Here is a 27,884-nt window from a genome sequence, read left to right as displayed (position 1 = left end):
AGAAAATAATAAAGATCAGAGCAGAAATAAACAAAACAGAGAATAGAAAAATGAAAAGAATCAACAAAACTAAAAGTTGGTTCTTTGAAAAGTTCAACAAAATTGACAAATCACTGACTAAACTGACAAAAGAAAAACAGGAAAGGAGGCAAATAACCCAAATAAGAAATGAAATGGGGGACATTACAACAGACTCAACTGAAATAAAAATGACTATATCAAGGACTATGATAAATTGTACTCCAACAAATTTGAAAACCTAGAGGAAATGGACAAATGACTAGAAACACACTACCTACTTAAACTAACACAAACCGAAGTCGAAAATCTGAACAGACCCATAACCAGAGAAGAAATTGAAAATGTAATTAAAAAAAATTCCAAACAAAATAGTCCTGGCCAGATGGCTTTGCTGGAGAATTCTACCAAGCATTCAGAGAGAAGTACTACTTCAACTATTTCAGAACATAGAAAAGGAATGGATACTTCCAAATTCATTCTAGAAAGTTAGCATAACCCTGATACTAAAACCAGGCAAAGACAACACACACACACAAAGATAATTACAGAGCAATATAGCTCAAGAATATAGATGCAAAAATTCTCAACAAAATTCTAGGCAATAGAATTCAGCATGATATAAACAAAAAATAATAATATACCACGACCAAGTGGGATTCATACCAGGTACACAAGGATGGTTCAACGTTAGAAAATCAATCAACATAATTCAGCCATAAACGAAACAAAAGAATCATATGATCGTCTCCAATGAGGTAGAAAAGGCATTTGGTAAAGCCCAATACCCATTTCTGATAAATACTCTCAATAAAATAGGAATAGAAGGGAAATTCCTCAACATAATAAAGGGCATCTATACATTTATTTTTACACAAAATAAACAGCCAGAATTGTTCTCAAAGGAAGAGGCTGAAAACATTCCCTCCAAGAATGGAAACAAGACAAGGATTCACTTCATCACCACTCCTATTTAACACTGTACGGAAGTCCTAGCTAGAGCAATAAGGCAAGAAAAATAAATAAAGGGCATCCAAAATGGTAAGGAAGAAGTAAAACTATCCCTATTCACGGATGATATGATACTACCCATAGGCAACCCTAAAGACTCAACAAGAAAACTACTAGAATTAATAGAAAGATTCAGCAGAGTAGCAGAATACACGATAAACATATGAAAATCACTTTGATTCCTATACACCAATAAAGAGAAATATGAAAAGGAAATCAGGAAAGCAATACCATTTATAATAGCCCCTGAAAAAAAAAAAAAAATACTTAGGAATAAATCTAACCAAGGATATAAAAGACCTATACAAAGAAAACTGTAAAACACTACTGCAAGAAACCAAAAGAGACTTACATAAATGGAAAAACATAGCATGCTCGTGGATAGGCAGATGCAACATTGTGAAAATGTCAATTCTACCAAAAGCAATCTATAAATACCAGGCGACCTCAATCCAAATATCAACAGCATACTTAAACAAGATGGAAAACTAATCATTGACTTTATACAGAAAGGAAAGAGGCCCTGGATAAGTAAAGCATTGCTGAAGAAGAAGGACGAAGTATGAGGCCTTGCACTACCTGACCTCAGAATCTACTATATAGCTACAGTAGTCAAAACAGCCTGGTGCTGGTACAACGACAGACACCTTGACCAATGGAACAGAATTGAGAACCCAGATGTAAATCCATCTACCTACAGTAACCTGATCTTTGACAAAGTCCCAAGGTCCATTAAACGGGAAAAGACTGTCTTTTTAACAAATGGTGCTGGCAAAACTGGATGTCCATCTGTAAAAAAAAAAAAAAAAAAAAACAGGACCCACGCCTTACACCACACACAAAAACTAATTCAAAATGGATCAAAGACCTAAATATAAAACCTAAAACAATAAAGATCAAAGAAGAAAAATAGTGTCAATGCTAGGGGTCCTAATACACAGCAGAAATAGAATATAAACTATAACTAACAATATACAAACACCAGAAGATAAGCCAGATAACTGGCATCTTCTAAAAATTAAACACTTGTGCTCACAAAAAGGCTTCAGCAAAAGAGGAAAAAGAGAACCTATGGACTGGGAAAAAAAAATTTGGATATGACATATCTAATAAAGGTCTAATCTCTAAAATTCACAGGAAAATCCAATACCTCTACAATAAAAAGACAAATAATCCAGTTAAAAAATGGGCAAAGGATATGAACAGACCACCAAAGATGACATTCAAACAGCTAACAGACACATGAGGAAATTCTTGTGATTGCTAGCCATTAGAGAAACACAAATCAAAACTACAATTAGATACCATCTCACCCGAACATTACTGGCATAAATCAAAAGAAAGAAAACAGAAAATAACAAATATTGGACAGGCTGCAGGGAGATTGGAACTTCTATGCATTGCTGGTAAGAATGCAATACAGTACAAACATTTTGGAAAACAATACGGCGCTTCCTTAAAAAGCTAGAAATAGAAATACCATATGATCCAGCAATCCCACTCCTAGGAATATATCCTAGAGAAATAAGTGTCATCACACTAATAGTCACATGCACACCCATGTTCACTGTAGCATTATTCACAATTCCAAAAAGATGGAAACTACCTAAGTGCCCTTCGACAGATGAGTGGATAAACAAACTATGGTACATACACTCAGTGGAACACAACACAATGATAAAGAACAATGACATATCAGTGAAACATCTTACCACTTGGATCAATCTAGAGAGCATTATGCTGAGTGAAATAAGTCAATCACAAAAGGACAAATTCAGTAAGAGAGCATTATTATAAAAACTCATGAAAAAGTTTACACACAAAAAGAAACAAACTTTGATGGTTAATAAGGAGGGCAAGGATGGGGAGGGAAAAACACTAGACAACAGATAAGTGGTAATTTTGGTGAAGGATAAGACACTAAACAATACTGGGGAACTAAGCATAATTTGACCGAGGCAAAGTCATAGAAGCTTCACGGTTGTATTCAAACTTCCGGAGGGACTGAGTTACTGGGCTGGGGGCTGGGGGCCATGGTCTTGGAGGACATCCAGCTCAATCGGCATAACATAGTTTATAAAGAAAACATTCTACACCTGCCTGTGGTGAGTAGCGACTGGGGTCTTAAAAGCCTGCGAGTGGCCAGCTAAGATATATCTACTGGTCCCATCCTGGCTGGAGCAAAGGAGAATGAAGAAAACCAAAGACACAAGGGAAAGATTAGTTCAAAGGACTAATGGACCACAACTACCACAACCTCTACCAGACTGATCCCAGAAATACTAGATGGTGCCCGGCTACCAACACCAACTACTCTGACAAAAATCACAATACAGGGTGGTCCTGGACAGAGTGGGAGAAAAATGTAGAACACAATTCAAATTCACAGACACAAAAGAGGCTAGACTGTTGGTTTGACAGAGACTGGAGAAACCTCAAGAGTATGGCCCCTGGACACTCTTCTAACTCAGTACTGAAGTCACTCCCAAGGTTCACCCATCAGCCAAAGATTAGACAGGTCTATAGGTCAAACAATAACACATGTGAGGAATATGCTTCATAGTTCAATCAAATATATGAGACCGAATGGGCACATCAACTCAAAAGCAAAGATGAGAAGGCAGGAAGGGACAGGAAAACCACACAAATGGAAACAGGGAACCTAAGGTAGAGAAGGACAGAGTGTTGACACATCGCAGGGTTGGCAACCAATGTCACAAAACAATTTGTCCATTAATTGTTTAATGAGAAGCTAATTTGCTATGTAAGCTTTCACCTAAAGCACAATTAAACAACAACAACAAAAAAAGTGTAAGGATAAGAACATTCCAAAGTAGCCAGAAGGGGAAAGTGTATCTACCCAGCGAGGTCCAAAGAATGGGACAAACACAGAAATGGAAATGGAATACACAAGAAAAAGTTTAACAAAATAAAGAACCCACTGTATTCAAAATATAATCTTTGATAACCAAGACAGAGTTTCCCTAGTTGTATTTTTCATATTTAATTTTTTTTTTTATTTAACTTTTATTAAGCTTCAAGTGAACGTTTACAAATCCAATCAGTCTGTCACATATAAGTTTACATACATCTCACTCCCTACTCCCACTTGCTCTCCCCCTCGAGTCAGCCCTTTCAGTCTCTCCTTTCTTGACAATTTTGCCGGCTTCCCTCTCTCTCTATCCTCCCATCCCCGCTCCAGACAAGAGTTGCCAACACAATCTCAAGTGTCCACCTGATATAATTAGTTCACTCTTCATCAGCATCTCTCTCCCCGCCGCTGACCAGTCCCTTTCATGTCTGATGAGTTGTCTTCGGGAATGGTTCCTGTCCTGTGCCAACAGAAGGTCTGGGGACCATGGCTGCCGGGATTCCTCTAGTCTCAGTCAGACCATTAAGTTTGGTCTTTTTATGAGAATTTGGGGTCTGTATCCCACTGATCTCCTGCTCCCTCAGGGGTCCTCTGCTGTCCTCCCTGTCAGGGCAGTCATCGATTGTGGCCGGGCACCAACTAGTTCTTCTGGTCTCAGGATGATGTAGGTCTCTGGTTCATGTGGCCCTTTCTGTCTCTTGGGCTCTTAGTTGTCGTGTGGCCTTGGTGTTCTTCATTCTCCTTTGATCCAGGTGGGTTGAGACCAACTGAGGCATCTTAGATGGCCGCTTGTTGGCATTTAAGACCCCAGACGCCACATTTCAAAGTGGGATGCAGAATGATTTCATAATAGAATTATTTTGCCAATTGACTTAGAAGTCCCGGCAAACCATGTTCCCCAGACCCCTGCGCTTGCTCCGCTGACCTTTGAAGCATTCATTTTATCCCGGAAACTTCTTTGCTTTTGGTCCAGTCCAATTGAGCTGACCTTCCATGTATTGAGTGTTGTCCTTCCCCTTCACCTAAAGCAGTTCTTATCTACTGATTAATCAATAAAAAACCCTCTCCCACCCTCCCTCCCTCCCCCCCTTGTAACCACAAAAGTATGTGTTCTTCTCAGGTTTACTATTTCTCAAGATCTTATAATAGTGGTCTTATACAATATTTGTCCTTTTGCCTCTGACTAATTTCGCTCAGCATAATGCCTTCCAGGTTCCTCCATGTTATGAAATGTTTCAGAGATTCATCACTGTTCTTTATCGATGCATAGTATTCCATTGTGTGAATATACCACAATTTATTTACCCATTCATCCGTTGATGGACACCTTGGTTGCTTCCAACTTTTTGCTATTGTATACAGAGCTGCAATAAACATGGGTGTGCATATATCTGTTTGTATGAAGACTCTTGTATCTCTAGGGTATATTCCCAGGAGTGGGATTTCTGAGTTGTATGGTAGTTCTATTTCTAACTGTTTAAGATAACACCAGATAGATTTCCAAAGTGGTTGTACCATGTTACATTCCCACCAGCAGTGTATGAGAGTTCCAATCTCTCCGCAGCCTCTCCAACATTTATTATTTTGTGATTTTTGGATTAATGCCAGCCTTGCTGGTGTGAGATGGAATCTCATGGTAGTTTTAATTTGCATTTCTCTAATGGCTAATGATCGAGAGCATTTTCTCATGTATCTGTTGGCTGCCTGAATATCTTCTTTAGTGAAATGTGTGTTCATATCCTTTGACCACTTCTTGATTGGGTTGTTTGTCTTTTTGTGGTTGAGTTTTGACAGAATCATGTAGATTTTAGAGATCAGGCGCTGGTCGGAGATGTCATAGCTGAAAATTCTTTCCCAATCTGTAGGTGGTCTTTTTACTCTTTTGGAGAAGTCTTTAGATGAGCATAGGTGTTTGATTTTTAGGAGCTCCCAGTTATCGGGTTTCTCTTCATCATTTTTGGTAATGTTTTGTATTCTGTTTATGCCTTGTATTAGGGCTCCTAGGGTTCTCCCAATTTTTTCTTCCATGATCTTTATCGTTTTAGTCTTTATGTTTAGGTCTTTGATCCACTTGGAGTTAGTTTTTGTGCATGGTGTGAGGTATGGGTCCTGTTTCATTTTTTTGCAAATGGATATCCAGTTATGCCAGCACCATTTGTTAAAAAGGCTATCTTTTCCCCAATTAATTGACACTGGTCCTTTGTCAAATATCAGCTGCTCATACATGGATGGATCTATGTCTGGGTTCTCAATTCTGTTCCATTGGTCTATGTGCCTGTTGTTGTACCAGTACCAGGCTGTTTTGACTACTGTGGCTGTATAATAGGTTCTGAAGTCAGGTAAAGTGAGGCCTCCCACTTTCTTCTTCTTTTTCAGTAGTGCTTTTTTTGCTTATCCGGGGCTTCTTTCCCTTCCTTATGAAATTGATTTGTTTCTCTATCCCCTTAAAATATGACATTGGAATTTGGATCAGAAGTGCGTTAAATGTATAGATGGCTTTTGGTAGAATAGACATTTTTACTATGTTAAGTCTTCCTATCCATGAGTAAGGTATGTTTTTCCACTTAAGTATGTCCTTTTGAATTTCTTGTAGTAGAGCTTTGTAGTTTTCTTTGTATGGGTCTTTTACATCCTTGGTAAGATTTATTCCTAAGTATCTTATCTTCTTGGGGGCTACTGTGAATGGTATTGATTTGGTGATTTCCTCTTCGGTGTTCTTTTTGTTGATGTAGAGGAATCCAAGTGATTTTTGTATGTTTATTTTATAACCTGAGACTCTGCCAAACTCTTCTATTAGTTTCAGTAGTTTTCTGGAGGATTCTTTAGGGTTTTCATGTCATCTGCAAATAGTGATAACTTTACTTCTTCCTTGCCAATCCGGATACCTTTTATTTCTTTGTCTAGCCTAATTGCCCTGGCTAGGACTTCCAGCACGATGTTGAATAAGAGTGGTGATAAAGGGCATCCTTGTCTGGTTCCCGTTCTCAAGGGAAATGCTTTCAGGTTCTCTCCATTTAGAGTGATATTGGCTGTTGGCTTTGCATAGATGCCCTTTATTATGTTGAGGAATTTTCCTTCAATTCCTATTTTGGTAAGAGTTTTTATCATAAATGGGTGTTGGACTTTGTCAAATGCCTTTTCTGCATCAATTGATAAGATCATGTGGTTTTTGTCTTTTGTTTTATTTATGTGATGGATTACATTAATGGTTTTTCTGATATTAAACCAGCCTTGCATACCTGGTATAAATCCCACTTGATCAGGGTGAATTATTTTTTTGATGTGTTGTTGGATTCTATTGGCTAGAATTTTGTTGAGGATTTTTGCATCAATGTTCATGAGGGATATAGGTCTATAATTTTCTTTTTTTGTAATGTCTTTACCTGGTTTTGGTATCAGGGAGATGGTGGCTTCATAGAATGAGTTGGGTAGTATTCCGTCATTTTCTATGCTTTGGAATACCTTCAGAAGTAGTGGTGTTAACTCTTCTCTGAAAGTTTGGTAGAACTCTGCAGTGAAGCCGTCCGGGCCAGGGCTTTTTTTTTGTTGGGAGTTTTTTGATTACCGTTTCAATCTCTTTTTTTGTTATGGGTCTATTTAGTTGTTCTACTTGTGAATGTGTTAGTTTAGGTAGGTAGTGTTTTTCCAGGAATTCATCCATTTCTTCTAGGTTTTCAAATTTGTTAGAGTACAATTTTTCATAATAATCTGAAATGATTCTTTTAATTTCATTTGGTTCTGTTGTGATGTGGTCCTTCTCGTTTCTTATTCGGGTTACTTGTTTCCTTTCCTGTATTTCTTTAGTCAGTCTAGCCAATGGTTTATCAATTTTGTTAATTTTTTCAAAGAACCAGCTTTTGGCTTTGTTAATTCTTTCAATTGTTTTTCTGTTCTCTAATTCATTTAGTTCAGCTCTAATTTTTATTATTTGTTTTCTTCTGGTGCCTGATGGATTCTTTTGTTGCTCACTTTCTATTTGTTCAAGTTGTAGGCACAGTTCTCTGATTTTGGCTCTTTCTTCTTTTTGTATGTGTGCATTTATCGATATAAATTGGCCTCTGAGCACTGCTTTTGCTGTGTCCCAGAGGTTTTGATAGGAAGTATTTTCATTCTCGTTGCTTTCTATGAATTTCCTTATTCCCTCCTTGATGTCTTCTATAACCCAGTCTTTTTTTCAGGAGGGTATTGTTCATTTTCCAAGTATTTGATTTCTTTTCCCTAGTTTTTCTGTTATTGATCTCCAGTTTTATTGCCTTGTGGTCTGAGAAGATGCTTTGTAATATTTCGATGTTTTGGACTCTGCAAAGGTTTGTTTTATGACCTAATATGTGGTTTATTCTAGAGAATGTTCCATGTGCGCTAGAAAAAAAAAGTATATTTTGCAGCAGTTTGGTGGAGAGTTCTGTATAAATCAATGAGGTCAAGTTGGTTGATTGTTGTAATTAGATCTTCCGTGTCTCTATTGAGCTTCTTACTGGATGTCCTGTCCTTCTCCGAAAGCGGTGTGTTGAAGTCGCCTACTATAATTGTGGAGGTATCTATCTCACTTTTCAATTCTGTTAAAATTTGATTTATGTATCTTGCAGCCCTGTCATTGGGTGCATAAATATTTAATATGGTTATGTCTTCCTGATCAATTGTCCCTTTTATCATTATATAGTGTCCTTCTTTATCCTTTGTGGTGGATTTAAGTCTAAAGTCTATTTTGTCAGAAATTAATATTGCTACTCCTCTTCTTTTTTGCTTATTGTTTGCTTGATATACTTTTTTCCATCCTTTGAGTTTTAGTTTGTTTGTGTCTCTAAGTCTAAGATGTGTCTCTGGTAGGCAGCATATAGAAGGATCGTGTTTCTTTATCCAGTCTGTGACTCTCTGTCTCTTTATTGGTGCATTTAGTCCATTTACATTCAGGGTAATTATAGATAAATAAGTTTTTAGTGCTGTCATTTTGATGCCTTTTTATGTGTGTTGTTGACAATTTCATTTTTCCACATACTTTTTTGTGCTGAGGCGTTTTTCTTAGTAAATTGTGAGATCCTTATTTTCATAGTGCTTGACTTTATGCTAGTTGAGTCGTTATGTTTTTCTTGGCTTTTATCTTGAGTTATAGAGTTGTTATACCTTTTTGTGGTTACCTTATTATTTACCCCTATTTTTCTAAGTAAAAACCTAACTTGTATTGTTCTATATCGCCTTGTATCACTCTCCATATGGCAGTTCAATGCCTCCTGTATTTAGTCCCTCTTTTTGATTATTGTGATCTTTTACCTATTGACTTCCAGGATTCCCTGTTATGTGTATTTTTTTTTTTTTAATTAATCTTAATTTTTTTGTTTTTGTGATTTCCCTATTTGAGTTGATATCAGGACGTTCTGTTTTGTGACCTTGTGTTGTGCTGATATCTGATATTATTGGTTCTCTGACCAAACAATATCCTTCAGTATTTCTTGTAGCTTTGGTTTGGTTTTTGAAAATTCTCTAAACTTGTGTTTGTCTGTAAATATCTTAATTTCGCCTTCATATTTCAGAGAGAGTTTTGCTGGATATATGATCCTTGGCTGGCAGTTTTTCTCCTTCAGTGTTCTGTATATGTCGTCCCATTCCCTTCTTGCCTGCATGGTTTCTGCTGAGTAGTCTGAACTTATTCTTATTGATTCTCCCTTGAAGGAAACCTTTCTTTTCTCCCTGGCTGCTTTTAAAATTTTCTGTTTATCTTTGGTTTTGGTGAGTCTGATGATAATATGTCTTGGTGTTTTTCTTTTTGGATCAATCTTAAATGGGGTTCGATGAGCATCTTGGATAGATATCCTTTCGTCTTTCATGATGTCAGGGAAGTTTTGTGTCAGGAGTTCTTCAACTATTTTCTCTGTGTTTTCTGTCCCCCCTCCCTGTTCTGGGACTCCAATCACCCGCAGGTTATCCTTCTTGATAGAGTCCCACATAATTCTTAGGGTTTCTTCATTTTTTTTAATTCTTTTATCTGATTTTTTTTCAGCTATGTTGGTATTGATTCCCTGGTCCTCCAGATATCCCAGTCTGCATTCTAATTGCTCGAGTCTGCTCCTCTGACTTCCTATTGCGTTGTCTAATTCTGTAATTTTATTGGTAATCTTTTGGATTTCTACATGTTGTCTCTCTATGGATTCTTGCAACTTATTAATTTTTCCACTATGTTCTTGAATAATCTTTTTGAGTTCTTCAACAGTTTTATCGGTGTGTTCCTTGGCTTTTTCTGCAGTTATCCTAATTTCATTTGTGATATCTTTAAGCATTCTGTAAATTAGTTTTTTATATTCTGTATCTGATAATTCCAGGATTGTATCTTCATTTGGGAAAGATTTTGATTCTTTTGTTTGGGGGGTTGGAGAAGCTGTCATGGTCTGCTTCTTTAAGTGGTTTGATATGGATTGTTGTCTCCGAGCCATCACTGGGAAACTAGTTTTTCCAGAAAATCCGCTAAAAAAAAAATGCAGTCAGATCCCTATCAGAGTTCTCCCTCTGGCTCAGGCTATTCGGATGTTAATGAAGCCGCCCGGGGAGGGTGGGGGAGGGAACAGAGAGATAGGAGAGTAGCACCTCAGAATATAGCCAGAGTTGCTTGTCTTGCTTGGAATGACTATTATATCTGAGATTCCCGCGGGCGCGTCGCCTATGTGTGCTGGCTGCGTGGAGATTGCCCCTGGGGGGTCTGGCCCGCTGGAGTCAAGGTCAGATCCTCCGCTTCCAGCCGCAAGCCCAGCGTCAAGGCTCCCCTACTGGGACGGTGCACTCTCGACTCCAAAATCAGTCGCTGCCTCCAGGGGACTTCTCGTCCCTCCAGCCGCGTGGCCGTGCCGCTCCCGTGAACCAGTTGGGCCGCCTCCCAGGGTTAGTTCAGATGGGTGGAGCAGCTCCCCGTGCTTGTGCCATGACCGAGTGTCCCGGCTGGGACGCTGATCTCCCCGCTCCAATACCAGTCGCTGCCTCCCAGGGACTTCTCCTATCGGCTGCGTCCCACGCCGCCCGCGCGACCCGGCTGGGCCCCTTCCCGGGGTTAGTTCAGGGGGGTGGAGCAGTTCTCCGTGTTTATGCCGTACCTGCGTCCAGTCCAAATCCCGGCGGGACAGTTGCCCGGCTGGGACACTGCTCTTCCTGCTCCGAGACCAGTCACTGCCTCCTGGGGACTTCTCCTACCGGCTGCGTCCCACGCCGCCCGCGGAACCGGCTGGTCCCCCTCCCGGGGTTAGTTCATGGGGGTGGAGCAGCTCTCTGTGCTCGTGCCGTACCTGACTGGTGCGCTGGCTCCAGGCTTTGGAAACAATCACTGCTTCCCCGTATTAGTTCGTTCTCCGTCTCTAAATCTGTGTTTGTTGTTCAGGGTTCGTAGATTGTTATGTATGTGATCGATTCACTTGTTTTTCCGTGTCTTTGTTGTAAGAGGGATCCGAGGTAGCGTCTGCCTAGTCCGCCATCTTGGCTCCGCCCCCCCATATTTAATTTTTAAATACACTGCTACCTTTTTTTTTTAATTGAATCTGTCTTTCTTACATGTTTTATTCACAATTTGTGCATACACACTGGTTAAGAAAGGCAGCACTACGTTATTTGGAAAAACAAAAATCCTCTCACATGAAAACCATTCTCCATGTTTTAGTCCTACTTAGTACATTATTTTAAGATTAAATGTGGCAAAGAGGAAACTTGGATCTATACTGTCAGAGAATCAGAAAAACGAAAGCAGTGATTTTTGCCCTTTGTTACATCAAAGGTACTTTTGAGGATCCAATGAAAGAGATGTGTCTTACTGAAAAAAATGCACCAACTTATGTACAAGCAAACTTTTAATTTCAGGAAGTTTAATAGTCTTATCTCCAGCTCTGAATACCATGTTAACCATTCCTGTGTTAGAGTGATGGTCAATGAGAAAATAGAGGCATATGAAACCTCTATACTACATGTGGATTTTGCTATATTAGACTTTCTGCTGAAATAACTACTTGGTAAAATAACTTTAATCCATTTTCTATAGATTAAGCTGGACGTAGGTACTTACATTATAAAAACTATTTTTCTAGCCAGTTTAGACAGAGCAACATTAGAGATCAAGCCTTTCACCTAGGAGGTGAGAAAACAAAACCTTACAAACATTAAGCCAATTCTAGAAGGAGGCTAATTAATTGGCAGAGCTGAGACTAAAAATCAGGTATTCTGATTCCTAGCTTAATTTTTTGTCATTACACCAGGTATATCCAATAAACGAATGTTTACTAAATACTTCTCTATGCATAGCTCTGAAATATGATCCGCAGAATTCCCAAAGAACTTACTTATTAATGTTATTCACAAGGCACCATGCTAACCATTTTAGAGGGTAAATCTGCTAAGGTTCCTTGGTTGAAAGAGGAAGAAACTAACTCTGGAGAAAAAAACAAGAGGAGGGGGCTGGACTGGAGATGATGAGAGAGAAGAGGAAAGGAAGGGGAGAAGGGAAGGGAAGCGAGAAAGGAAAGGTGAAGGGAAAGGAGAGAAGGAGGGAGGGAGAGACAAAGGGAAAGATGGAAGGAGGGAGGGGGGAAGATCAGTAAGGTTACAGAAGCAAACGAAAGCCCTCCAAAAGAAGAAGAATGAGGATAGCTATATGGATCTAGACAGCAGAAACTAATTTATGTTCTCATCAGGTTCTCTTATTAAATTAAATAAACTCCAACTTCCAATCTTCTGATATTCTGCTCAAGCTTCAAGTCTTGGGAGAGAATTCAACAGGCGTATTACAAATCCACCAGCTGCTCCTTGGAAACTCTATGGGACAATTCTACTCTGTCTTACACGGTCACTATGAGTCAGAATTGACTCGATGGCAATAGGTTTGGTTTTTTGAAGAGATGTAAGAACATTAATACAACCAAGATTAAGAATATGTGCTAACCAACTAGAAAGAAGACATGTTAATACTGGTTAAGGGAAAGACATTACACAACAGGCGGGAAGTCAGGACAACAGGACCCAGGCAAAGGCAGGCACTGAGAAAAACGCAAGAACAAAGGGCAATCACAGTAATTACTGTAACATAGACAACCCTATAACAATATTAACAAATAATAATCTACAAATGGATATATAGGTAGAAAGGTATGCTAAACAGGAGAGGGAGGGTGCAAGAGAGCACTCCCACCTGCAGATAGAGGTTGGGTTGTGAATATTACTACGTATACATTCGTAGATGCTGCATGTATATTAATATAGACAAAAGAACACACAAGGGGCATAGTCATGGAAAACTCCGAGACATAACCAAACAATCACAGGGCAAAGTTACTAGGTTTGAAGCCTGAGGACCACAGACATGGGGGACATCTTTGTCAACTGGCATAACATAGCTCATAAAGAAAATATTCTACATCTCACTTTATGAATACCATCTGGGGTCTTAAAAGCTTGTGAGCAGATAAGACACAACTACTGGTCTCGTCCCGGCTGGAGCAAAGTGGAGTGAAGAAAACCAAAGGCTCAAGGGTACAATTAGTCCAAAGGACTAATAGACCACATAAACCACAGCCTAAATGACCCCAAGACCAGAAGAACTAGATGGTGCCTGACTACCACTACCATCTGCTCTGACTGGGATCACAGCAGAGGGTCCCAGGCAGAGTGGGAGAAAAATGTAGAACAAAAATCAAATTCATAAAAAAAACCAGACTTAATGGTCTGATAGAGACTGGTGAAGCCTCCAAGACTATGGCCCTGAGACTCCCTTCTAACATGGAATTAAAGCCATTCTTGGAGACCATCTTTCAGCCAAACAATAGGCAGGCCTACAAAATTAACAGTAACACCCGAGGGGAACAAGCTCCTTAGAACAGCTAATTATATGAGACCAAAAGGGCAAAATCTCCCCAAAAGCAAGGATGAGACAGCAGGAAGGGGTAGAAAAACTGGATGAAAGGTAACAGGGAGCCCAGAGCAGAAATGGGGCAAGTGCTGACACACTGAGGGGACGCAACCAACGTCTTGGAACATTTTGCGTACAAATCGTTGGATGGGAAGCTATTTTGTTCTGTAAACCTCCATCTAAAAAGCAATACTTAAAAAAAAAAAAAATGTGCTAAACCTTACATGCTCTTCCCACACTTTCTTTTCTCTCTCATACGCTTCCTTTCTCTTCCGCTCCAGTTGTTCTTTTAGTACAGCTGCACGTGCATTTGCTTGGGACTGAAAACACAATCGAAAAATCAACACAGTTAGTTATCAGAGGGAAGCGTTTAGGACTTTTTCAGGTCTACAAAGATAATACATAGTTTTTAGCCAAAAAAGAAGTGTGCAGTGAGGTGGGGGGATGGGGGTGGGTCAAATGTTTCCAGAGTAAGAATGTAAGCTCACTCTCATAGCAAGTGCTCGATAAATATTTACTGAATAAAAATAAATAACAGGTGCATTCTGATGGAAAATTTAAAACAATGATTATTATACCTGGGCTTCATTTTATTTATCTCCAAGAAGTGGACAATGGTATATTTTTCATCTACTGTTTTTCTTTTTAAAGGTTACCTATGTGACAGTTTCATGTACTTATGCCGTGGTTTCATCTAACTGCTGTTCATAAGTATGTAATATAAAAAAGTGAAAAATGCTATTTTTCAGAAACCAAAAAGTGAGGAATAGAGGGGAAAGAAAAGTTAGGGTAAGAGAGTAAGGTGACTTAACTATGCAACAACATAAATCTGTATCTCAAGTTTTAATTTTTTTCTAAAACATAACAAAAACACCTGTATCATTTCTAGTCATACCTTAAGTGCTTCAATCTTTTTGCGCCTCATGTCAGCCTCTTCGCTTCCTTTTTGTCCTTCGAAGTTATCAGCTTCTTTCTAAAAAATAAGTAGATAAGCAAACCATTCAGGAAAGGATGGTCACATCCAGTGCAGAGCTCTATAGCGGATAATATGAATAAACTGACATCTAAAAATGGGAAATCATTCAATGCTGTTCATTTTTTCTCCCACAGCTACAAGTGAACTCTCTACAACTATCAACCCTTAGGGACAATGGGACAAAAAGATTAAAAAAAGAGGATGGTATAAAACATACTTCCCTTCTTCCTTGAGCAGTAATTACAACTTCCACTCAGAATTCCTCAAGAACAAATGGTCTTATTAATTCCAAATCATATCAATAACATTTACTTTAACTGTATGTACAGTTTTCTGCTCTCTCACTTTCACTTCTTCATTGCTTTTTATTTTTGTGTTAGTGGCACAAACATGTTTAATCTTAATATATTATAATGTTATCCGATTACTTTTTAAAATATTGATTTTCAACCTGCCTTTTCACCACGAAGTTTGGCTCTGATCTGTTGGCGCTCATTGAAATTCTGTAGTCTTATTTGTTTTAGCCTTGCTAGATAAACCTGTAAGGAGAAAAAAAAAAAGCAACATATTAATTTAATACAAAACCTATCAACATTTTTAACTGCTAAAAAAAAAATTTCTTTTCATTTAAGGAAAAATGTTAATCTGAAAACAAGAAATCATAATTTTGAAATTTGGTTAATGAAAAATGTTATATTAGCTTTCGAGTGTTTAATTTAGATCAACTTATTTCTGAAAAGAAGGACATTATACTTTTAAAATTTTATCAAAAGAAAAGAAATTCAACTGAGAATACTGAAGAGCAGTTACGGGGCAAAATTATGAAACAGTATGTCAATAAAATATATTAAGAGGTCCCTACAGACCCACAAAATCTTCAAACAGTTGTTAAGAATTTAAACCATGCAAGAAAAGAAGGTAATAAACTCAAAAATGGCTATGTGACGGAGGTAGAGAACATGCAGGAAGCATACCTCTTCCTCATTGTCTCTCGGCTTCCCTCCTCTCGAAGAGCTGGACCTGCCTCCATACATAGCTGCCAGGTTTTGCAGGAGTCCCTGTTCATCATTTAATGTACTAAGTTTAAGAACGACTAAGGCTACATCATCATCCTATCTGGGAATATCCAGGTGCCACTTTATTGCTTTTGGCAAATACTGATTATTTCTAGCACATAAACTCTCATAACAAACCCTAGCATTTTTCTCTCTCCATTTAACAAATGCATACAGTGAGAACAGAAGGAAGCAATTAAACTCAAAACATAATTATTGAAAACACAGACCAGCTATGTTTTTATTAGGCATTTAAGTAAACAGGTTTTTAAAACTGCTTCAGAGGTTAGCTAAACCTCAAATCAAATATTTCCTCCACAAGGCGCCAATCCACTTACACAGACGTTTATATACTAAATACACACACAATAATATATCTGAGCTCACTGCTTCTGAATTAACAAATGTGTTGTACATTAATTATGAGATCTAACTCAAACTCTTTGCACTCAGGCAGATCCTGGTGCTGTACTATGAATGATCATAGCACATCACCAACTGACTCATTTTTTAACACAGTTTATCATAAACATAGAACTACAGTTGATCCTCATTTGGGGATTTGCCTAGTTGCTTAAATTTATTTGTAACCCTGACATCAATACTTGTGACGCTTTCACAGCCACATACCGACACACACAGAGCAGCAAAATACGTGAGTCACCTGCTGGGTATGCTCCCAGCTGGGGCCGAACAAGGTGATGTGATGCTCTGCCTTGTTTCAACTTTCACACTGTAAACAAGTGACCTTTTCGTGGTGTAGCTGATGCCATGTTTTCTGCACTTTTTTGTACTTTTTTTGGCCATTTCGCTATTTAAAATGGCACCCCAGCATAGCACTGAAGCGCTGACTAGTGTTCCTAAGCACAAGAAGGCCGTGATATACCTTAAGGACAAGATCTGTGTGTTGAATGAGCCTCCCTCAGGCATGAGTTACAGAGCTGCTGGCCAAGAGTTCAATGTTAATGAATAAGCAAATATTTAAATAAGGACTCTTTAAAGAGAAACACACATAAAATAAGGTTATGTATCGATTGGTTAATGAAAGTGTTGTGAACAGGGGCTTGCAGGAAACTAACTCCATATTTCCCCAGAAGCAATGGTGCCATATTCACTAATTCAGTGTTTGGGGCAACTCTATAAAACATAACTACATGAATAATGAGAATCGATTGTACCTCCTTATTAGAAATTATTAATATCCTTCAATAAAACTATCACATTGTGAAATTATCTTGCTCTTCCTTCATCAGAAAAGCATGCTTCAAGTTCAATTTAAAAAAATTATCTCAACCCCACTTCCCTGTCTATTGCCCACAAATACTACATTTTTACCAGCTTGTTAAAAGCCTAGTACTTTTTATGTTTATTGTCTCCATTTTCCTGCTTTCCCTTTATTTTTTTAAGCCACTGCAAACTGGTTTCTGATCCCACTATGCCTATGAAACTTTTCTCTCTAAGGTCAACAATGTCCTTCTAGTTCAAAATTCAGATGGGCCCTTTTCAGAAATTTTGGCACTTAATATTTCAACTGCAAATTAGTTTTGACTAAGTCCATTTAATTTATATATACTTTCCGTCATAACAGAAATAAACTTACTGTGGAAAACTTATAAGGGAAATAGAAATCAATCATAATTCTACCATCTGAAAAACTTAAAGTTTAAGGGTATCCCTTCCAAATTTCCTTCTATGCATACATATGAATACCCATATGTTTACTTTTACAAAGTATTCTACTATAGCTACCCTGATTTTCACTTAATATCATATCCTGAGTGTCTTCCCATATCCACTTAATATTCCATAAAAACATTACTCTTAACTCACAATATAAATGAAAATATCCATAATATTCTATAAGTGTGCTATATTTCAACACACAAAAAAAAATAAAAACAAAAAGTCTCTCTTCTTTACCAGTGTTCATAACAGCACTCTGTCCTGGCTTCTTCCAATAGTTCAGTATTTTTCACAGGCTCCTCTCCTCCTTGGCTCATCACTAAATGTTCTCGAGAGTTTCATTCTCAGTCCTCCTTCTCTTATCGTCCTCCAGCTTTAACATATGTTGCTAATCCCTAAAATTAAACCAACCTCACAGGCCTTTCTTTTGAGCTAGAGAATTCTGGATATATTTAATTGACATCTAGAAAACGCCACTCTGTTATACAGCAAACCTACCCCAAACAATTCAGAACCCTGACTTCGTCACTCCTTTTACTACATGACCTTATTCCTGTGTCACTTATTGGTCATGATCAGCCGCCAAAGTTGGCAACCTCAGAGCTATCTTTGCCTCCTCTCTCTTATCCGCTATGTAAAATTTACTGCAAAAGTACCAACTCTACCTTCTAATAAAGGAACCCCAGAAGCACAACTGTTAAGTGCTTCACTGCTAACCAAATGGTTTGCAGTTCAAATTTACCCAGCAGCTCCACAGGAGAAAGGCCTGGCTATCAGTTCCTGGAAAGACTACAGCCTAGAAAACCCTATGGGGCAGTTCTACTTTGTCACATGGGGTTGCTATCAGCTGAAATTGACTCAACAGCACCTACCAATGATAACCTTCTAGTAACTCTATAACTTAACCCTTTAGTTTCTATTTTGGACCCCTGGTGCCTCAGTAATTAAGTGTTCAGCTGCTAACCAAAAGGTCAGCAGTTCCAGTCCACTAGCCATACCGCAGAAGGACGTGGCAGCCTTTTTCCATAGAAAGATTACAGCCTTAGAAATTCCATGGGGGCAGTTCTCCTCCATCCTATAGGGTCACTATGAGTCAGAACTGACTCAGTGGCAATGGGGTGGGTGTGTACTGGAGAACTGAGTATTTTAAGAAGTATTACTATAGTCTGTATCTTCCCATTACGGTCTTAGAAAAATATAAGTATTACAGTCACTCTGAAGGTTTTTTTTTTTTAAACTTTTTAGTATGAAATAATTTTAGGTTCACAGGAAGGTGAACAGGAATGTACAGGGAAGTCCCATGCACCCTTTACCTAGCCTCTCCCAATTTTATCATCTTACATAACTACAAACCAAAAAACCCACTGCCATCGAGTCAATTCCAATTTATAGTGACCCTACAGGACAGTCTAGAGCTGCCCCATTGGGTTTCCAAGGAGCGGCTGGTGGGTTCACACTGTGACCTGTTGGTTAGCAGTTGAGCTCTTAACCACTATGCCACCAAAACCAACACTAGTACAAACCACAGAGATTTCACTATTATACATGCCATATATGCATCTGTGTGTATTAATGAAATTTTATCATTATGTATAGCTTCATGTAACCACCATCGTAATCAAGATACTTAACTGTACCAGCACCATAAGCATTCATAGCCACAGTGACACCCCCAATGACTAACCTCTGTCAACCACTAATCTGTTCTCCATTTATACAATTATTTCGGTAATGTTTTACACATGCATTTATGTGTCCATGTACGTGTGTATGATATATTTGAACTTTTGTGATACAGTCAGAGAGCAGGGGAGATAAAGGAAGAAGAAATAGGCAGGGCCAGGCAAAGAGACGTGAGATGAATTATGAAAAGACAAGCGGGAATAGCTAGAGTTACATGAGAGTAGGTGGTGTTGGTGAAGAACACTGAATATACATACCACAGACTGCCAAAAGAACAGGAGCCCTGGTGGTGCAGTGGCTAAGAGCTTGGCGGCAAACCAAAATGGTGGCAGTTCAAATCCACCAGCTGCTCCTTGGAAACTCTTTGCGGGTAACTCTACTCTGTCCTATGGGGTCACTATGAGTTAGAACTGACTTGACAGCAACGGGTTTAGATTTTTTTTTTTTGCCAAAAGAACGAACAAATCTGTCTTAGAAGTATAGCCAGAATGCTCCTTAGAAGTAAGGATGGCGAGATTTCCTCTTGCTTACTTTGGACATGTTATCAGGTGGGACTGATCCCTGGAAAAGAATATCATGCTTGGTAAAGTAGAGGATCAGTGAAAAAGTGGAAGACCCTCAACAAATTGGATTGACATAGTGGCTGCAACAAAGGGCTCAACATAGCAACAATTTTAAGGCTGGAACAGGACCAGGTAATGTTTTGTTCTGCTATATATAGGATTGCTATGAGTTGGAACCGACTCAATGGTACCTAACAACAACGTGTAGAATCATACATTATGTATTTTTTTTGAGGCCATTTTCACTCTGTATAATTTCCTCGAGGTCCACCCAAGTTGTTGCATCCATCAATAGTTAATTCTTTTTTATTCCTGAATAGTTTTCCATTGTATGGATATGCCACAGTTGCTCATCCATTTCCCCACTGAGACATCTGGGTGCTTTCAAGTTCTTGGCTATTATGAATGAGGCTGCTGCAAACATTCATGTACAAGTTTGAGTGAAAATAAGTTTTCATTTGCAATTGTTGCAAAGCATGGTAATACAGTTTCAGTTTTTAAAAGGAACTGCCAAATGATTTTACAGTGACTGTACAGTTTTAGATTCCCATCAGCAATGTAGTGGTGATCAAGTTTCTCCACATCCACGTCAGCATTTGGTGTTATCACTATTTTTTATTTTAGCCATTCCGATAGGTGTGTAGTGATAAGCTCATTGTGGTTTCAGTTTGCATTTCTCCAATGGCTAATGACGCTGCACATCTTTTCATGTGCTTATCTGCCACCAGTACATCCTCTTCAGTGAAACGTCTGTCAAGTTTTTTCCCAGTTTTCTAGCTGGATTCTTTGCTTTCTCGAGTTTACTCGGCTCTTTATATGTTCTAAATACAAGTCCTTTACTTAACATGTGTTTTGCAAATATTTTCTCCCAGTCTGTAATTTGTATTTTCTTCCTCTTGCAAATATTTTCTCCCAGTCTGTAATTTGTATTTTCTTCCTCTTAACAGGGTCTTTCACAGAGCAAAAACTTTTAATTTTGATCAAGTCCAGTTTATCAACTTTTCCTTTTAAGGATAGTGCTGTTTGTGTCAAGTCTAAGAACTCTTTGCCTTGTCTTAGGTCTCAAAATTTTCTCTTTTTTTTTCCCTAGAAGTTTTGTATTTAAGTCCATAATCTGTTTTGTTTTGTAAGATGTGAGGTTCGGTTGAGATTCACTTTTTGCCTACGGACGTCCAATTCCCCCAGTACTATTTACTGAAAAGGCTTTCCCTCCATTGAACTGCTTCTTTGTCAAAAATCAATTGAGCAACTTTGTGTGGTTCTAATTTGGGTTTCTCCATACTGTTCCATTTTTCTGTCAGTCTATCCATTTGCCAGTACTATACTGTCTTGATTACTGTAGTAAGTCTTAATAATAGGAAAAGTCTTTCCTCCGCTTTATTCTACTTTTTCAAAATTGTTTTGTTTGTTTTAAGGCCTTTTTTTTCCATATGAATTTTAGTACAAGCTTATCTATACCTATAAAAAAAAAACTGTGCCAAGATTCTGGTAGAAACTGTGTTAAACTTATATGTCAATTTAAGAACTGTCTTCTTCATGGAGTCTCTCAATCCATGAATATGGTATTTCTTTCCAAGTACTTCGGTATTCTATGATTTATTTCATAGGTACTTTGACATACAGAGCCTGCACGTGTTTTGTTATATTTCCCCCCATATGGAACACTTGTAAATGGTATCGCATTTTTTGGTATCGTTTTTTACTTGTTGTCAATTCATAAAAATGCAAGTGACTTTTGAGCGTTGATCTTGTATCCTGTGAATATGCTAAATTCGCTTTTTAGTTCTAGTTTTTTTTTTCTTTGTATATTCCTAGGGATTTTCTATGCAGATAATCATATCAACTGGGAACAGAAATAGTTTTATTTCTTTTCAAGCCTGTACAGTCAGCCCTCCGTATCCACAGGTTCCACATCTGCAGATTCGACCAATTGAAGACCGAAAATATTCAAAAGAAAAAAATAAAAACACTTCTTTCCTTGTCATGTCATTATTCCCGAAACAATGCAACAACTATTTACATAACATTCACATTGTATTAGGCATTATAAGTAACCTAGAGATGACTTAAAGCATACAGGAGGATGCGCATAGGTTATATGAAGATACTGTGCGATTTATATAAGGGACTTGAGCATCTTCGGATTTTGGTATCCACGGGGGGCCTGGACCTAATTCCCTATGGATACTGAGGAACAGGTGTGTGTGTGTGTGTGTGTATTTTTTTAATTTCTTTTTCTTACCTTATTGCAGTGGTTAGAACTTCCAGTACTATGTTCTGTAAGAGTGATGACAGAAAACATCCTTGCCTTTTCCCCTGATTGTAGAGGAAAAATATTGCTTTCCACCTATAAGTATAATGTTACTTTTACCTGTAAGTATAAAGTTTTATTGGAGATGAGGAAGTTACCCTTCAATTTCTAGTGTACTGATAGCTTGTCTCATGAATGAGTACTGAATTTTGTGAAATGATTTTTTGGCATCAACTCATATGATCATGATTTTTCTTTTTTAGTCAACATGGTAGATGGCATTGATTTTCAAATATTCAAAGAGCCTTGCATTGTTAGACTAAATTCCACTTGGTTGTGGTTGGATTCACTTTGCTGAAATTTTGCTGAGGATTTTTACATCAAAATTTATGAGAGATATTTATGGGTCTACAGTTTTCCTTTTTGTACTTTTTTCTGGTTTTGGTATCAGAGTAATACTGGCTTCATAAAATGAGTTGGGAAGTTGTCCCTTCTATTTTCTAGAAGACATTATATAAATTCTTCTTTGAATGTTTGGTAAAATTCTCCAGTGAAACCACTGAGGCCTGGAGATTTCTTTTTCAACAGCTTTTCAGTTACAAATTTAATTTCTCTAATAGTTATAGGGATGTTCAGGTCATCTACTTCATCTTGGCTAAGTTTTAGTGGTTTATGGTTTTGGAAGAACTGGTCATTTTCCTGTAAGTTGTTGAATTTATGAGTGTCACATTATTCGTATTTTCCCTTATTATCCTTTTAATAGCTACAAGTAATATCCTGTTTCATTCCTGATATTGATGGCTTGTGTCTTTTTTTTTTTTATCTTTGTCAATACTACCAGAGATTCATCCATTTTTTTCATTGTTTGCTAAGAACCAAATTTTTGTTTCATTAATTTTTCAGTAGTTTCCCTGTTTCAAATTTCATTTTTAATTTCTGTTCTTGATTATTTTTGTTCTCTTGCTTTAGGTTTATTTTACTTTTCTTTTTCTAGTTCCTCAGGTAGAAACTTATAGATTTGAGACCACTCTTCCTTACTGCTACAAATTTCCCTCACAGCACTTCTTTAGCTGCATACCAGAAATTTTGGTATGTTGTGTGTTTATTTTCAGTCAGTTCTCTGTGTGAGTGTGTGTGTTTTTCCCCTTTGAGATTTCCTCTTTGATCCACGGATTATTTAGAAGTATGCTGTTTAAATCCCAAGTATTTGGAGATTTTCATGTTATCTTTCTGTAAAAGATTTCTAGCTTCATTCTGTTATGTTCTGAGAATGTGCTCTGTATAATTTTAGTTCTAAATTTGTTAAGGTTTGTTTTATGACCCAGTATATGGTCTACGCCGGTAAATTTTCCTTTGATGCTCAGAAAAAAAATTTATATTCTGCTACTGTTGGGTGTTCGTTATATTAAATTAGATCTTGATGGTTGATAGTGATGTTGAGTCCTTCTGTATCTTTTCTGATTTTCTGTCTAGCAGCTCTATCACATGCTAAAGTGGGGTGTTGAAGTCTCCAACTATACTATGGATTTATTTCTCCTTCTAGCTCTATTAGTTTTTTGTTTCACATATTTTGAAGCTCAGGTACTTGGTGCATAGAGATTTGGAGTTATAATATCTTGTTGGTGGGCTGATCCTTTTGTTATTATGTAATATAATATCTTTGTCTGGCTCCTTGTCTCTAGTAATTTTATTTGCTCTCCTAACAACACATTCTCTTAGTTTTCCTTTGTTTGAGAATGTCTATTTCCCCCTTATCCATATACAGGACTCAGGGTTGACTGTATTTCTTCAGCATTTGAAAAATGTTATGCCACTTCTTTCTGGACTCCATGGTTTCAGGTGAGAAATCTGCTGTCACCGAAATTGGTATTTCTTTACAGGTAATACGTCATTTCTCTCTGGCTTTTAAGATTTTTCTTTTTTGTCTTTTGTTTTCAGAAGTTTAATTATGATATTTCTTAATACGCATTTCTTTGAGTTTTTCCTATTTTGGAGTTTTTCAGCTTTGAGTCCATAGATAAACCTTTGTCTTCCACCCAATTTGGGGAGTTTTCAACTGTTATTTCTTCATATACCTTTTTTTTTTTTAAGTCACACACTCTTTCTCTTTTCCTTTGGGGCTCCAGTGATTACAAATGGTAAATCTTTTGTTACTTTCCCATAGGTCCCTTAGGCTCTGATTTTTTTTTTTTTTTTAAGTCTTTTCTCTCTCTCTGTTGTTCAGATTAAGTAAATACATTTGATCTGTTCTCACGTTCACTGACTATCTTGTGTCATCTTTACTACTGAATCCATCCAGTTAGTTTTTTAAATTTCATTTCTTGTATTTTTCAGTTCTATAAACTCCATTTAGTTTTTATAACTTCTACTTCTTGGCTGAGACTGTCCTTGATTTTTTTTTTCATTCATTTAAAGAAAATTTATAATTGATTGTTGAAGCATTTTTATGACAGCAGCTTTAAAATCCTCATCAGATAATTCCAACATCTGATTCATTTTGGAAGTGGTGGCGTTAGCTCAAAGTCCTTTCTCATTCAAACTGTGTTTTTTCTGGCTCTTGGTATAATGAGCAATGTCTTATTAACCCACTGCCGTTGAGTCGATCCCAACTCATAGTGACCCTATAGGGCAGAGGAGAACTGCCACATAGGGTTTCTAAGGCTGTACATCTTTACGGAAGCAGATTGCTATGTAAAGTGACTATCTACTGTGGAGTGACTGGTAGGTGTGACCTGCCAACCTTTTGATCAGCAACCGAGGGCCTTAACCACTGTGCCATGAGGACTAATTTATTATTATATTCTGAAATTTGGCTATTATGTCAGAAAACTCTTGAACCTATGTATATCTCCTATGTATCCTATGTGTATTTTAGCAGGCAGTTGCTGTGTTTAGGTTTAACACAGCTTCTAGCCTACTTTTTTTTTATTGGAGCCCTGGTGGCACTACTAACCAAAAGGCTGGTAGTTGAAATTCACCAGCTGCTCCTTGGAAACCCTATGGGGCAGTTCTGCTCTGTCCTATAGGGTCGTTATGAGTTGGAATCGACTTGATGGCAACAGGTTTGGTTTTTCTCTTGGTATAACAATGATAAGTAAACTGCTGTTCAAAGGCCAAATCTAAAATTGTAAATAAAGTTTTACTAAAACACAGATACGCCCATTTGTTTAGACTTTTGCTACCACCGCAGAGTTGAGTAGTTGTGTAAGACACCATATAGCCTGTAAAACCTAAACTATTTACTATCTGGTCGTTTACAGAAGAAGTTTGCCTACCTCTACCCTGTAATATTGTCATGTCTACAAATTTTACCTAAAAGCAAATACTAATATGAAAATTTAAAAGGAAAAATTAGCATAGTAAAATAGTTAAAAGTATAACTTTAAAAGCCAAACATGCTGGGCCTGCATCCTGCCTGTAGACATACTTTGTGATCTTGGACAAAATACTAATGACTCTAAGCCAGTTTTAAAACCTATAAAATTAGAACGATAATATCCACCCCAGAGGGGTATTGTCAGGATTAGACTCTCAGTAAATTCAGTTAATGTGGATCAATACTGGTCAGATTTTTTAAAAAGCAAACATTTGGCTTGAACTCTTCCTTTTCCTTGTTAGAGTTTCTCCAACCTACATTTTTTAAAGATTTCAGTTACTTGAACAGGAAAATTTTGAATTCACATGAAATTATTTTGAATTCAATACTTCTTTAAATTACAATTCAACCTAAAAACTGTTTATATTCCAAATGCCTGTTCATAGGCCAGGGACTCGATTTTACTTTGCTATAAAAACAATGTTACAATTCACAGTGGCTTCCCAAGGCAGATGATAAAAATGTACTGACCAAAATGCCACTGAAATATATATGCAGAAATAGTTGAACTAACAAATGTTTTGTTGGGCATATTTTCACAGAAAAAAAAAAGTATTGGTCAAATATTTAACTTCAGAAGTTTTCCATTTCCATGGTGTTAATCCTTAAGGCTCAGAACTTAATCTTAGTTGTTGGGGTTTTGCTTTTTATAATGTGATTTTTCAAAAGTATTAGAAAGCAAATGGTACATTTAAGACCTGGTTCTATCATAATCTCTTTAAAACTGCATCTCAAACCTTATGACAGAACATTTTCCAACTTGCTTGCTTTGGCCATGTCATCAGGAGGGATCAGTTACTGGAGGAACTCATGTTTGGTGTGTAGAGGACCAGTGAGGACAAAGGAGAACCTCAATGAGATGCACTGGAGCAACAGTCATAAGGAGGGACTTGAACATGCCAGCAATCCTGGGGATGACACAGAACCTGGCAATATTTTATTCTGTTGTACATAAAGTTCTCATGAGTTGGAATAGACTCAAAGACAGCTATCTATTTATCTATCTACCTACCTAGTATACTTAAGATTGTCCAATAAGTAATCAATTCACAACACTTCTGATTATCTCTCCTAAGCACTGGAACCAGTTGTGTGTGCATGTGTAAAACTTTCTTATTTCAAGACAGTTTAGTCAATAACAGGTCCATATTCACTCAGAGACTTAACTATTGCAAACAAAGAGTACCCATGATCTAATCAACTGAACCAGTGTTCACACACAGGTACAGAAATACCACTACAGTCTGCAAGGGTCGTGCATAAACATTCACACAAGCACACACACACTCAGTCATGCACTCTCTTCGATAAAGATTTTTCTAGCGCAGCATGTCACAAAACTGCAGGCATATCACTGCTCCTGTAACTGAAAAGCACAACAGGACAAGATGACATTGTGTTTTATCTTTTTAGTATGAATGCATAGTTTATAAAATTCACATGGCAGTGATTCAATACAAAGAGAAAATGTGAAGGCACTAACTTCTTGTGTATTTCACAGTAAAATGGTCAAATTTTGAGTCAGCTCTAGATAAGAAAGCTGACAAATTAAAAAAAAAAAAAGGTTCCATCTCTTCATCTTTTACAAATGGATATTTTATGAGGTGTTATAAGAGTTATAAAAGTAAACCACACTGCAAATATGTGTTTTAAATTGTACAAATTGTAGATATTAATATTTATCAATGAAAAAACTACAGGGTCACCGTGAGTCAGAATCAACTCGATGGCAATGGGTTTTTTTTTTTTTTTTTGTCTTAAATCACTGATATTGATATTTTTCCTGAAAGATTCAGGGTCATTATTAAAAAACATCCATTACTGTAGGGTGCTGTATAAGTGCAGCTGTTACATGAAAGTCTCAGCAGCTACAATGTTAAAATGAGAAGCAAAAGTTGTCATAACCCAAAATTATGCATTAATGAACTGACCACTAAAAAACTAGTCCCCAAATATCCCTCAATCCTCGCTTAACACCAGCTTCTCTTCATACTCATTGGATCAGTGTGCCTATTGGTAAATCTTTCCCAGATTGTTGGATCTTGTAAATACTTGACAATATAATGCAAATCTAATAAAGTTGATTGCCAGCTGAAACAGTAAATCTTGCCAAAGATGAAGGATTTCATAAAGAAAATTGTTGAAATCCCATGCAAAGCCATTTACAAATATGACAGGGTTAGATAAGTTAATAACAGAGTAAGAGAAAACTGCAAAGAATGATAATGTTGGTGCTTCGGAGTCATCTGGGTATCAAAAATTAAGGAATGGTCTTGGAAAACTGACAAAGCCTTGGTCAGTTTTGCAAAAATGGCTCTTTTATAACATAGGTGTAAGAGTAATACGTCAAGAGTGGAGGGTATACAATCTTTCATCAATTCTATCATGCATATTTGTTACATTTTAACAACTCTGAAATGCATCTTATAATCAATGGCATCTTATAATCACTGTTGGCCAGGCAGTGGTTCCAATGTAAATGTTATCACCTGAATAATATATGAATTTTGTTTTTTTTTTCTCAGTGT

At 37.4% G+C, this 27,884-nt stretch overlaps 1 protein-coding gene across 10 annotated transcripts in view; it reads right to left on the bottom strand.

Moving 5' to 3' along the window:
* Positions 1 to 27,884, bottom strand: part of NEK1 (NIMA related kinase 1) — a 200,528-nt gene that overhangs the window by 71,294 nt on the left and 101,350 nt on the right. For 4 of the 10 annotated variants that reach the window (XM_064273578.1, XM_064273579.1, XM_064273580.1 and 1 more), the window contains one exon: positions 15,177 to 15,284. In XM_064273578.1, the coding sequence (XP_064129648.1) occupies positions 15,192 to 15,284 (93 nt within the window). In that variant the 3' untranslated portion in view covers positions 15,177 to 15,191. Of the gene's footprint in view, positions 1 to 13,993; positions 14,090 to 14,664; positions 14,743 to 15,176; positions 15,285 to 15,719; positions 15,804 to 27,884 lie in introns of those variants that run through there. The other 6 variants (XR_010318796.1, XR_010318794.1, XR_010318801.1 and 3 more) reach the window with 3 other exon arrangements.

The sequence above is a fragment of the Loxodonta africana genome, chromosome 21 (genome assembly GCF_030014295.1).
Source record: "Loxodonta africana isolate mLoxAfr1 chromosome 21, mLoxAfr1.hap2, whole genome shotgun sequence".
Taxonomy (NCBI): domain Eukaryota; kingdom Metazoa; phylum Chordata; class Mammalia; order Proboscidea; family Elephantidae; genus Loxodonta; species Loxodonta africana.
This window is presented reverse-complemented; position numbering and strand designations above follow the sequence as displayed.